At 40.3% G+C, this 14,076-nt stretch overlaps 1 protein-coding gene across 10 annotated transcripts in view; it reads right to left on the bottom strand.

The window, feature by feature from the left end:
• LOC147241039 (receptor-type tyrosine-protein phosphatase U-like) overlaps positions 1–14,076 on the bottom strand; it is a 228,718-nt gene that overhangs the window by 105,656 nt on the left and 108,986 nt on the right. For all 10 annotated transcript variants that reach the window (XM_086192426.1, XM_086192427.1, XM_086192430.1 and 7 more), the window contains exons 4-5: positions 5,367–5,448; positions 27–142 (exon numbers count right to left, since the gene is read on the bottom strand). In XM_086192426.1, coding sequence (XP_086048552.1) covers positions 27–142; positions 5,367–5,448 — 198 coding nt within the window. The remainder of the gene's footprint in view (positions 1–26; positions 143–5,366; positions 5,449–14,076) is intronic.

Below are 14,076 nucleotides of genomic sequence, written 5' to 3'. Positions count from 1 at the left end.
ACAGTCACACAATCTATTTTTCTCACCTCCAAGAGAAAGGGATCAGTCTCTGAAACTTTGCCTGTGGCGACACACTGGAATGAAGCATTCTGTCCCGCATTCACCTCCACGTCACCCAGCCGAGAGAAATGAGGCACCTTGTCTGTGAAACGAGAACGCACACACAGACATATACAGACACACAAACAGTGATCAAAGGTGCACATCTAGAATTGAGCTTCAAAGTTTTGATACAGTAAACACACAGATGTGAGTAGTAATTATTCTAGGAGGCTGGACAGTAAGTACACAAAGTTATCATGTAAATCATTTTTCAAGAATATATATATATATATATATATATATATATATATATATATATATACACATATATGAAAAATGTTTTCTGTTTGTGTGTGACTCCTGCAGCTACATTCTTTTTTTGTGTTCTTCCTCTGAAGTTGTATTATATTTTACGATTAACCCCCAAAAAAAGAGTTTTTAATCTCTATACACTACCTAGTATTAACTTTGATCATGTTTGTTATATTATTCAGATGATGGCAATTTAATATTCTGTACTGTAGGGGTACAATATGGACTCCTCTGCTTCATTTACAGAATTAACACTGTAAAATAATATTTTCTTGAAGTATATTCTTGCATTTTCTTGATATTTTTAAAGCATGATCGGAATGCCATTTGTTGTGAGCCAAAGAATACAGTAACAAAAGAAATGATGGGAGACGAATGGGATGATGAAACAAATAGTTAAACATCTGATCAAACACTGAAATGTGATGAGCTGGTTTATTTTGAAGAGGTCTGCTAATTTGTAAAGTTTGCTGAAATGTGCTTAGACTCTACTCTACTAAGATAACCTTCAGACAAAAAAAAACTTATGAAAACTCATGTATTATTCAGTTCAAACTGCATGGATTTATTCTGCTTAAGCCATTACATTTTTCAAAGCGTATTGTAATCATTATCATCAACTTTAAAAATATGGGGGTAATTGTACTAATAAACAGGCATCTGAGGGGTTAAAACCTTGTAAAATGTGGCAATGATGATGAGGACTGAGGATGATTAGAATACTTAATAAAAGGTGGAAAATAGTCTTATTTTACATGCAGTTTTAGGGAAGGAATTTTTTTTCAGGGTCAAAGAATAAGGGAATCTTGCATAGAATTGTGAAGATGTAGCTAATGAAGAGACCAGCTATGCAGCCGCTAACTGGCTGGCTGTAAAATCATGCGTAGTGCCTGTCACCTTGTGGTTTGTGGAAACTTCAAATGTGAAGGACAATGTTAAATTCTTAGGCAGAGGCCAGCACTTTTCACACATAACATAAAGCCCCCATGCTTTGTTTCCACAGTTAACAGCAGCAAAATGTGGCTCAAGAATGGGATAAAAAAATGATATGTATTATACACATATATATATATATATATATATATATATATATATGTGTATATATATATATATATATATGTGTATATATATATATATATATATATATACACACACACACACACACACACACACATATACATATACAGTATATATGTACACGTGATGACTCATTTCCAATGTTAAAACCTTGAATGCGATGCCAGAGTCACCTTGAAAATGTTATTATTGTTATTATTGTGATGCCATTATAACAAGTAACAAGTATAATGTACTTTAAACTGCCTTTAAGGAAAAGTGTTCACAGCCTCAATTGTGAAAGATGCCATTTGAGAATGAGACAGTTGCATGAACAGTTACTATGGAAACTTAATTTCAATTGAAATGCCCAGTAGTGTGGATATGTAAACTGACTAGCCGTAATTAATAAGCAAGACATAAAATGAAGGCAAGGAAATTCAAGACGGTCTCAGATGTTGATTTTGATTCAGTGTTTACTTCACTTGATTCAGACACTCAGCCAGATAAGCAGTATCGATAATGGATGGATGGATGGATGGAGTAAATCCATAATGACATACAAAAATATTTACAACTGTAAAAATGAATGCAACAGCACAGGAATTTAGCAGCAGCAGCCAAAAGCATTGGGATTATGAATATACTGCATGCAAAGCTCCAATGTTCTAACGCTGCTTGAGTAACAGACAAAAACAATGTACCTCAAACACTTTTCAAAGGTGTCAACACCCAACGTGTGTATGTGTACACCTGTGTGTACATAAATTCTGTTTTTATCTCATCCAAGTCAAATCCTGAATAAGAAAATGTGAGTGACAGAATCTTTATCAAAGATATTTCATGTGAAAAATGTTAAGTACTCCCAAAAATAAATAAAATAAATAAAAGCACAAACATACTGTCATCTAAATGTTTTCAGCATTTTCACATCATAAACTGTAGACCTCCTTCAACAGGATGCTGTACTGGGACAGCGTGGCGCAGAGGTCGAGTGGCCGTCTGGCAACCAAAGGGTCACTGGCTCGATCCTCACTTCCCCTGGTGACCATGTCAAAGTGTCCTTGAGCAAGATACTGAGACCCTGATTGCTCCTGATGTCCATGGGACAGATCAGTGACCAGTCAGGGGTGTACCCCCCCTCTCATCCAATGTCAGCTTGGATAAGGTCAAGGCCCCCCCGCAACACATACGACCCTTACGACCTTTAATGGATAAGCAGTATAGCAAACAGATGGATAGCCTATCGACAGTGTATAGAACATCCTTGGTATAGATGACAAGCTGATCATACATTTGTAATAAAAAAATATTCTTTAAATGTTTATTTCAGCGCATATTGACAATCGTGCCTTATTTCCTCAGACAGATGTATTTGAAAAACACTGAGTATAATATACTGAGTTGAATATACAAGCATGTGCACACAGTATGTATATCACTCCCTGGGACATAGAGAGACTGTGGCATCAGTACTTGTCTGTCCCACTCAAAACCACTATGAGACTAAACAATCTACTATGAGATGAGATGTGGTCAAAATAAATCCATAAATAAATGGAATTAAATTAAATCAAATTAAATTTTTAAAAAAGGCAGGAAAGACTGAATGCTGTTTTCAGAAATGGTTACTGCAGTTCTTCTGTCTACTTCCCAGTGAGGATTCAATGATTTATAATGTGTGCCCTGCCAGATTTTTCAGAGGAGCCAGAAAAGGCTATCTGAATTTCATGAGCTCATAAATACTCTATGTTATCATTCATTAACATTTTCCCACATGAATGCAGCTAAAACGCGATCTTAGCCATTCTAGGAGCAGAAAAGTTGGCCCGGCCGGTGGGCTCTGACAATCTGACAGTGCACTTGCATCCTCAGTGTAAGTTGAAATACATACTCATTTGCACGTCAACAGTGTATCATCATTATTACACAACGTCAGATATTTTTGAGAGTCTCCCAGAATGGACCTCCCTTTAGCCAGCTGAGGAAAAAAGCTGGAAGTGCTTTTGGTTTACCAATCTGTGCACATGATTGGTAATGTGTGTTCTTTCATATGGAACCCTTGTCCACAGTTTTGCACTTGAGGGCATGTTGGAAAGCTGCTCAGCTGCTCTAATAGTTATATCACCATGAAGCTGCAAGGTTTATGTCAACAAGAAAGCCTAGTCTCCATCCAGAAGAAGCAGAGTTCAAAACACAGGTTTTCCATTTAAAAACCAGTGCATATCCAAGGATTATATTCATATCAGTTTAAAAACTGCGTGCACAATGTCCTCAGCTAATACTGATGTATGAAAATTAAGATTGGGAATTGAAATTCCACTCCAAGTAGAAAAGTCTGAAAAACAAAAACAACAACAACAAAAAAACAGAATTGCTGTTTGATAATCTGGGTAAAAACGGAGCGGCATGGCTCAGAGGTAGAGTGGCCATCTATTAATCGAAGGGTCACTGGTTTGGTTGTCACTTCCCCGGGTGATCATGTTGAAGTATTCTTGAGCAGGATACTGAGCCCCTATTTGCTCCTGGTGGCCTTGCAAGGGACTGGCGACCCGTCTGGATTGTCCCCATGCATACAGTAAGTGGTGTAGAAAATGGATGGATGGATGGACAATCTGGGTAAATTAATTCCCTGGATTCAAATCTGAGGTCACAAATCTTGATGTTCTCATAGATGCGGACCTGAGCTTTAGTTCCCATACTAATGAAATAAGAAAAACATAATTTTTTCACTGGCTGCACGGTGGTGCAGTGGTCAGCACTGTCCCCTCACAGCAAGAAGGTTCCAGGTTCCAGTCCCGGCTCGGGCGTGGGATCTTTCTGTGTGAGTCTGCATGTTCTCCCTGTTCCTGCTGGGTTCTCTCTGGGTACTCCAGCTTCCTCCCACAGTCCAAAGACATCAAGAGGGGACGAGGCTGATTGATACTCTAAATTGACTGTAGGTGTGACTGTGAGTGTGAATGGTTGTCTGTCTCTATGTGTTGGCCCTGTGATGGACTGGCGACCTCTCCAGGGTGAACCCCGCCTCTTGCCCGTAGATGCTAGGATAGGCTCCAGCCCCCCCACGACCCTTACTGGTAAGGAATAAGCGGAAGATGACGATGGATGGATAATTTTTTCACCTTAGAAATATAGCTGAAAAGTGACCCACTATAAACAGAAAAGATGGCGCATATGTTTCCATCTCATCCAGGCTAGACTATTATAACGCACTTTTTTTAATTTTTAGCAGTTGTTAAACAGAACTCGGATAAGAGAATACGTTTCAGCTGCACTGCACTGGGTTTCTCTATCATTTGGAATTGATTTTAAGGTCCTACTCCCATACAAAGCCCTAATTGGCAAGGACCAAGCTACCTTGCCAACCCCCAAGTTAGCTACATGCTCCCAAGAACGCTGTGATCATCTGCTGCTAGATTATTAGAGGTCTCCAGCAGCAGAAAAAAAGATTGCTAATGCAGATTTTAAATAATTACACCACACAATTGTGGAGCACAATACCAGCAGATATCAGGGAAGCAGGTCACTATCTATTTTTAAAAGAAAGCTGTAAGAAAGATGAAAACATATTTCATTATTAGAACCTTTACTTAGCTTAACATTTTCCCTCTGCTGCAATTTTTTAATGAATTCTTTAATTTGATCTGTTCTGTGCATTTTACTCTTTTTAACATTTGATGTTGTAATTGAATTGAATTTCCATTCCACACCTTATGATTTGATATATGATCCCTGTTTTATTCTTTTTAATATTCTCCTTTAACGTGAATTTAATATTATTCTCTTGTTGTTGTAAAGCACTTTTAGCTGCAATGGTTGAAAGAAAAGTACTATACAATTCTAGCTGCTGCTGCTGATGATGAAGATGACGATGATGATGATGATGATGATGATGATAATGATGATGATTATTATCATTATTGTTATCAAATTTCAACAGAAAATGGGACACTTACAACAGGGGTAATTGAGCAGCACAATATCGTCCAAGGCAATGTAGCCCTGTCGCTCCTCAGAAATGGTTGCTTGAAAGATGACCTGTGGAGAAAGTGGACACATTTACTAACCATACAACATTACCTCTTCAGGGCAAGTATTTTCACATAGTATAGAATAGGTGGATAAAATGCAATCTGTACATTTGAATATTAAAATCCACAGACATGGCAAGACACAGACACAGCTAATTGTTTCTGTGGGGATGCCTATCCCTGTTCTGTAGGAAACCGTTGTTAACACAGGGGTGCAAACTGGCAACACCAGAGTTGTTCGGTAACAACAAAACAGCAATGTTAGCGGACCCTTCATCAGCTGTAAGAAAAAGATCAACAAATCCAATAGTGAAGCAAAATAAACCCTCTCTATGGCCTTTTTTGCACTAAATAAATATCCAGATCATCATCCAAGGGAATGATGAGACAAGGACTCCATTACATGAAAACAAAAGCATGGATCAGAACAGTTCTGAATGCGGTATGCAGATGATGATGAGCAAAAGCGTTCATGATTATTGAATATCAATTTCAGTTTAGGAGGTTGAAAAACAATCACACATCATCACCTGGCCAAATAGGTAAGAATATACATTTCCACACTTTAACTTACCAACCAAAGTCAAAAGTATATTTATGAATAACTTAACTTTGAATCGGAAAAAGACACACGAATGTAATTCACTGTACTCTATATTCCGTATGGATGTCCAAATATTTTTTTTTTCAGATGGCTAAATGAATGCCCCTGAGTAGACAGTTGAGTACAACTACTATACACAGACATGGATTGCAATGTTGAAGATTCAGCTGACTTCAGGTGCACACAGGCCATACAATACCACAAACCACATTATTTCCAGTTGTATATTGGGCTGCTACAGACATCTGACTCAGTGACTATTCATTCCTTATGCACCAATGCACCCACCACCATTTCCTCTTTTACCTCAGCTTTTCTTTTCAGTCGTTTGTAAGCACCTTCACATCTGCCCTCACTTTTAGAAAAGTGTGTTTGACTGTGACTGCGCTAGACAGAAATGAACAAGCTTGATGACGGATACAGCCAAACACAAGTTATTTGAGAAATGACTACAGTGGCACCGTTTTCAGGATTGCGCATTGAAAAAGGGTGTTCCAAACGCCATACCTGGACTATTTCTCAATGAACAAGCAACACGCAGAAACTGAAGATGGTACAGCGCCTCCAGAAAGTTATTATGACTTTCATTATCGGTTGCAATGATTTTGTAACTGTACCACTATTATTGCTGTAATAAGGATGATGATTTATTACTCGTGCTTCTACACACACCTCTCTCTTTCTCACAATCCAAAAGGTCAAGTCAAATGGAACGTATCCCAGCTTACTTTGAGCAAAAGGCGGTTTACACCCTGGACAGGTCACCAGTCCATCACAGGGCCATCAGGATCAATTAGGGGCTAAGTATCTTGCTCAAGGATACTTCGAAATGGTCATTCTGGGAAGCGAGGATTGAACCACGCAGCGACCCTTCAGTTGTTGGTTTACAATGCTGCCTCATTAACCCACTCGAACACACAGATGGTGGAGGCTGCCATGTAAGGTTCAAGGTAAACAAGCCTACTCATCTGGAGTAATAAGGTATTCAGTGTCTTGCTCAACCACCTTCGAAATGATCAGTGTGGAAAGTCAGGATTGAACCATCATGTTTCCGGTTGCTACACAGCAACTCTGTCTCCTAGCAATGCCACCTGTTGAGCTGCTCTTCGTTCCAGTTTTATCTTACCTTCTGTTATTTGGCTGTTAAACTTGATTCAGTTTTCCATTTTGTTTTTGTTAAATGTGTTTTCTCCTTTAAATTGCCGTATAAATTGTTTGCTCATCTGCGGCTGTCTTCGTGCATTTGGGTCCACCTGTCTCACCTCACCCTTCCAACAACTGAGTATTTGTCTCATAGGCTTCATAGTACTATTTTATATAAAAGTAATACAACTATACTAATAGTATCTTTTCAATCATGCAGTGAATTTAAAAACACTGAAACAGAGGATTTTCCTGTACCTGAAACAAGTCTCTATTTATATTTAGTATCTTTCTTTCTTATGTCGTCTGAGTCAGCGTTGTGTTCCATTAGATGTGCTTTTGAATTGAGAATATTTTCTTCCTTTACATTTGGTTCTGTGTATGCTGCAATGCACTAAATTAGAGATACATTAAAAACGATATTGTAGAAACTAGTACACAGAGAGAAAGGCAGAGGGGAAAGAGAGGGCCCAATCAGCCCGCCTCCCGCCTGTCCTCACCTGAGGTCCCGCCACGACCCAAGACAGCCAGGCATGGAGCCCCTGCTCACCTCTGCCTTTAACCAATCCAGTCCAGCTCCACCTCCCGCCTTTATTTTATCATTTTATGATAATAATGTCATTATCATGATTACTGTTAGAAAATAAAAACAAATAGGGCTGCACGGTGGTGCAGTGGTCAGCACTGTCACCTCACAGCAAGAAGGTTCCAGGTTCCAGTCCCGGCTCCATCACAGGATCTTTCTGTGTGAGTCTCCATGTTCTCCCTGTTCCTGTGTGGGTTCTCTCTGGTACTCCAGCTTCCTCCCACAGTCCAAAGACATCAAGAGGGGACGAGGCTGATTGATACTCTAAATTGACTGTAGGTGTGACTGTGAGTGTGAATGGTTGTCTGTCTCTCTATGTTGGTCCTGTGATGGACTGGTGACCTGTCCAGGGTGAACCCCGCCTCTCGCCTGTAGACGCTGGGATAGGCTCCACCCCTCATGACCCTTACTAGTAAGGAATAAGCGGAAGACGACGATGGATGGAATAAAAACAAATAAACAAAGAAATCATAGTTATGGTAACTATAACTAATGACTGTATTTATTTATTTATTGATAGGAGGAGTCAGCATTGCAGGTTTTGTAAATGAGGGGACCAATCATTTTGTAGGATGTGATGTTATTTTTAAAAGCTGCTGTAATTATTTTTCTAGAATTGAGTAATCTGTTGGTTCCAGTTCAATAATATGGTCCTCTTGGCAATGGTTAGTGATAGTACAAATGATTTCTTTTGGTTGGGTACATGTAATGAAGAGAGGTCACCAAGTAAAGCAGAAATTGGGCACATGGGGATGCTGAGGCCCAGCACCTCAGACAGCCTGCTCATTACTTCCAACCAGAATGTTCAAATTAGTGGGCAATGCCAGAGTGTGTGGATATAGATATCTACCAAGGTGGAACAAAGAAAACAGGTGTTGCTTTGGCTGAACCCTGTGCGGTAGAGTTTTGTGTGGTGATATGAGTTCTATGAAGGATTTTGGACTGTATTAATTGAGTTTTCGGGTTGCACGTCATGGAGAATGTGTTTGTAACAGGCATGAACTACACACACACTGTGATTCATAATATCCCAACTTGTCAGTGTAGTTCCTCTTTTTCACCAGCAGAGTGTGCATTTCATTCGTGCATGAGCGGTCGCATTGCGTCTGGCTTCCGTTTTTCTTTTTCTTCGTTTTTTTTTATTATAATTTGTGGAAAGTTGACGACTGTCCTATGTCTAAAACATTGTTCACGTTACGGAGTGTGCATAAGGGTAGATTTATTTCATTTTCCCTTAGACTTGAATGCAATGTTGTTGAATTCATGATTTGGTGCATAGTGTGGAGAAAAAAAAAATGAGAAAGCCCTTAAAAAAATGCTTACAGCTGTGAGATTCGTCAATGGATTATTCATTTCCTTGGTTTAAGATAGAGAGATAATTTGTACTGTACAGACATTTAAGATTCGAGATGAACATGATTTTATTTTAAAGACATACAACTACTGCTCTATGCAGGTTGTTGTTTTTTTAGTCCATCACAGGACCAACACATAGAGACAGACAACCATTCACACTCACAGTCACACCTACGGTCAATTTAGAGTATCAATCAGCCTCGTCCCCTCTTGATGTCTTTGGACTGTGGGAGGAAGCTGGAGTACCAGAGAGAACCCACACAGGAACAGGGAGAACATGCAGACTCACCCAGAGAGACCCCCAATTCCATGTTAAACATAAGTTTGAGACGTTGTTCACAGTTTAAAAATGTTAAATAAAAAATTGGTGATGATAAATGCTTTTTGTGCTGATTTAAGAGCAGTTAAAACACACCGGTCAAATTTGACCGGGAACACTGCAGTAGGCGATGAGGGGTGAACACGACAGGAAGGTTTTAAAGAACAACGGTGATAGAGGAGGCCAAAAGTTTTGTATTATTCTGCTGGGTAGCCATCTGGACTGGGTGATTTATTGTTGGGCAAGAGATGAGGCGCCCTAGTGAATTCTTGTGGTGAGAGAGGCAGGTCTTGATGCTCCGATTGTGTTTGGGTTTATTTGGGAAGGGAGACATTCCTCAGAAATATCTCTAAATCTACAGGGGAGGTACCCGGGTTGGGGTGTAGAGATTTGAGTAAAATGATCTAAAAGAGTCATTAATTAGGGATGGGTCATGACTTATATTAGCAGATGTGTCTACAATAGAAGTAATGGTAGATTTATCTGTTTGCTGTTTAAGTTGATTGGCTAGAAAATGTACTTGTTTTATTTCCAAATTCAAAATGTTTTGTTGTTGGAGTTCGAAGAGTGTTTCTTCAGTTTCATTATTAAGTTTATGTTTAGTTTTTAGGAGTTCCTTCATAATAGAGTCGGTGGTGTACGGGAGTCTAGAAGGTCTCCGCAGTAATGAATGTTTGTAGCTTTTCATTTTTATTACAGTTTTAGAATAGTTCATTCACGTGCAAATGCACATAAACCTCATCTGACACAAGGACGTTATTAATTTTCATGAGGCCTTCAATTGATTTCGCAACTTACATGTGATTATTTGAGGAATGTGTTGAAATAAATTGATTTCTTCAGCTAGACTGAGGTAGACACTTGATCCATATTGGCATTATGGCAGTAAAATATTGAAATTAAAAACCCGCCAGGGATTAAGAAATATAATTGGATGTAAGCCCTATCCATTAATTGTGGTGCACTGCAGCCAACATGAAGTCAAGTTCATCAACACTATGAAAAAAAAACCTTCCGTGAGATTGTTTCTCATACTGCATTTCCTGAAATCGAACGTGTATAATAATGCATTAAAAGCTTTTTTCTCCCATTTGCCATCTACGTTACTTAAAAGGAATTTCAAAATTATGAAAATTAATGTTTAGGATGTTCAGGATTGAAGTTGATTGACAGCTGTAAAACAAAGTGGAAATATGATCATGCAATATTCTGTTGGAGTTTTAGCAGGGGGGCTTCTTTAATAATTTCTGTTTCTGTGAAAGGCAGGTGACTGCCAGTCCCAACAGTCTGCAGGCGTCTCCACTTAAGCATGCAAAAATTAAGTGAAGAGCGCATTTTAATCCTTACAGGCACTAAGCGGGTCCACACATCATGTCATGGGAAGTGATGTGGTATGTTGACACAGGACACAAGTCAGTAGTGTAGTACTTATTGTAGACACACACATAAAAACAATCTTACATGACAAAAGGATCTTGACTTTTTCTTTTACAGAACTATCAGCATCAAAAACTGCTTTGTTTTATGTTTTACTGACCCACTATGACTGATTGAATAGCTCCTCCCCGTAGAGCTAATTATTCCTGCTACATCATTCTAGGTTCTAAGAGTACTGACACACACCTCTGCTAAAGCTAATACTCCATCATCTGGCAGAGACTCATTTTTACCTCTTGAGGAAGAAAATGGTATTATGAGAGCAGACGTATCGATTATATCGGGTGGTTCAAATGGTATCTTTAATAATGATGTGGTTGTCACGGTTTGCAGCTCTCACCTCTGGTTTCCGTTTCCCCCTGAATGTATCACCTCTCACTCACTCAGCCAACCTCCCCTGCCAGTCAAGCCCAATCACCTGCACCTGTTCCCACATTATAAAAGTCTCCCTCTTCCTTTGTTCCCTGCCAGATTGTGAAGCAGTCATGCCCAACTCTCTGTCCTCGACCCACTGACTCCCCTCTTGCCTCCGCCCTCAGTAACCACGTCTGCTTTGTCTTCCCCAGGACCGTTTCAGCCTTTGCCCTGCTTTTGCCCGCCTGCCCGAAGTGAGGAGAGTTTCCGTTTGTTCACCCTGTTTTTGCCTACCCGCCAGCAGCGAAGACTGTTTCTGTTTCCCCCGTTTTTGCCCGCCATCCCGAAGTGAGGAGAGTTTCAGTTTGTTGCCCCGTTCTTTCCTGCCTGCCTACAGTGCAGAGTGTTTTTGGTTTTTCCCGTTTGTTGCCCCGGAGCCTTCCCCATACCTCTGCGGCCAGAATAAAGGTCATTTCCAATTCACGCCTGTTTCTAGTGTGTTGCATTTGGGTCCATACACCCCCGTTTCAGTGGTTATACTGTCTAAACTTAAAGAGGCCCTATTATGCTCATTTCAGGGGCTTTTAATAGAGAATTGGACCCTAGTGCGGCACTATTGAAAGATTTGATCAAGAAAAAAACTCCATAATTATTGCATATCACAGTGTGTTCTCCTTTATTCTGCCTTTTTCCTGCTTCCCTCACTTGGATTCAACACCCCCCCCCCCCCCCCATATATATGTATGTATATGAGGAGTGTAGGGATATGGAGGAAATTTAAGTCTGTATCCGTATTTGAGTATTTTTTTTTTTTTAGAACATGTCTGTAAATACCTTACATCTGATGTCGGCTCAAGCTTTTGACAGACCTTTTGACAGTGCTAACCACTGCACCACCGTGCTTCCTGTGTGTGTGTATACACACGCGTGCACACAGAGCGCTCTATGGCCACTGGACTAATAAATATATACTAAATAGATCTCGGGATATTGTCTAGAAGACCTTTCTTCCCCCTCCTACTTCCTAAAATGTTGAACTGTAGAATGCAAAACTTTCAAAAGAAACTTGTATTGTAGAATCTTACATTAGAGAGAGGCTAAATACAAAATGCCAACCACACCTCTGATCACAGTCCAACATATCTCTTGAGCAGTCTTTCTTTCCTGAAGGGGTGTTGATGTTCACTGATTACTAAATTTGCTTTTATATTTAATCTCAACCACCACTACCACCAGTGGCAATCCACAAATTTTCTCCTCTAAACCCTTTGAAGTGGAACTCCGGACCTTGTGTGGATCTGCTCCCTCAGCAGCCTCTGGGGAATGATCTGCTGGCTGGAAGTGCTGGACAGTGATCTTATCATGATTCGATGGATGAGTGCAGTGCTGCCTAGTGCTGAGTGTAAAGTTGTAGCGATAGAAACGGCTGAGGAGACTAGGAAGTGTCCTTTGGGCAAAGAGTGAAAAGTGGATAGAGGTACTGAGCTGCACTCATGTCCTCCTTCACACAGCACACTCCTTCTTAAAGCCACTTCACTCATCTGCACAGCTTTGCCTGTTTCATTAGCTGCTGTCAATCATTTAGGCTTATAGGACAAAACAAATCAATCTGTCCTGTGTCTACTTGCCTGATGGAGGGACTTCACAAAACGGTGCCCTCTGGTCATATCAGTGTAGCAGATCAAATTGCTCATGCATGTCTGTTCAAATGCTAAACACTACGACACTAAGCAAACACTGATTTGGGCCACCTTTTTATGCACACCTTGGTATCACCCCTCTGAGAACTACCATTCAATATATCCCCACCTCCACCTCTGCTACAGTGCATGGACAGCCAAATACCTCACTTCCATACAGAAAGGAAGAAAATCATTACTTGATTTCACTTTGGATGTTTGTGAGTCGCTCCAGAGAGGACAGCTGAGGATGGTAAAGCACAGGCTGCCCTCATTGATCTGCACAGCCTCCTAATCTCATTAACTGTCTCTTGATTTATTGAGATGGGGCGAGAAATGCACCAAGGTTATGGAAGCAAGCATCCAACCTGCTACCCCGCATTGAGGGTCACATGGAATTGAGGTCAATTGACTGTTCGGCAGATCCACACTCGATCCCTTACAACAGGCAGTGGTGTGTGGGTGTGTGTGTGCACGCACGCGTGCGTGCCTGTGTGTGTAGGGGGGTATTAATAAGGGAAGAAAGCATTAGAAGATAAGTTAAGTAATTATCTGAGGAAGAGCTCCATCCAGCATCCAGTCATTAGAAACGTACAAGCTGTACAGCAACACTAATAATGCAGCACAGACAGCACAGACATCGAACTGAGCTATTGATCACACTGCAGTATGCAGGTAAATTGACCGATAAATACAGGTACAATGTAAACACACGCCCACTGTGATTATACACCTACTGATCCCCATTTATAGCTGACATATACTGATTGTTGCAAATGGTTGGAGTGCTACAAAGGCTGAAGATGAAGCTGTTGAAGATGACAGTACAGTCACAGTTCAGAATTTAGTTATCGCGCTGTAATTTAGGTTAGTCGTAGCATGGTGACATCCCTTATTTGTCCATTGAATCAACTAGGACGGTGTTCTGACAGTAAATCTGCATTCAAACCAAAATGCGGTTTCTGATATGTTCTTCTAGTTGGTCATGATGCCAGTTTAGTAGAAAATGGGGTTTCTCAAAGCAACAGGCATAACATAACCTCTAGCAGAATAAACACGGGGGGGGGGGGGGGCTGGGAGCCTATGCAGAGGTGGGGTACACCCTGGACATGTCGCCAATCCATCGCAGGGCCAATGTATATAAACAGACAAACATT

The sequence above is a fragment of the Aulostomus chinensis genome, chromosome 22 (assembly GCF_037954235.1).
Source record: "Aulostomus chinensis isolate RoL2024-O1b breed Wild chromosome 22, RoL_Achi_v1.0, whole genome shotgun sequence".
Classification (NCBI taxonomy): Eukaryota; Metazoa; Chordata; class Actinopteri; order Syngnathiformes; family Aulostomidae; genus Aulostomus; species Aulostomus chinensis.
This window is presented reverse-complemented; position numbering and strand designations above follow the sequence as displayed.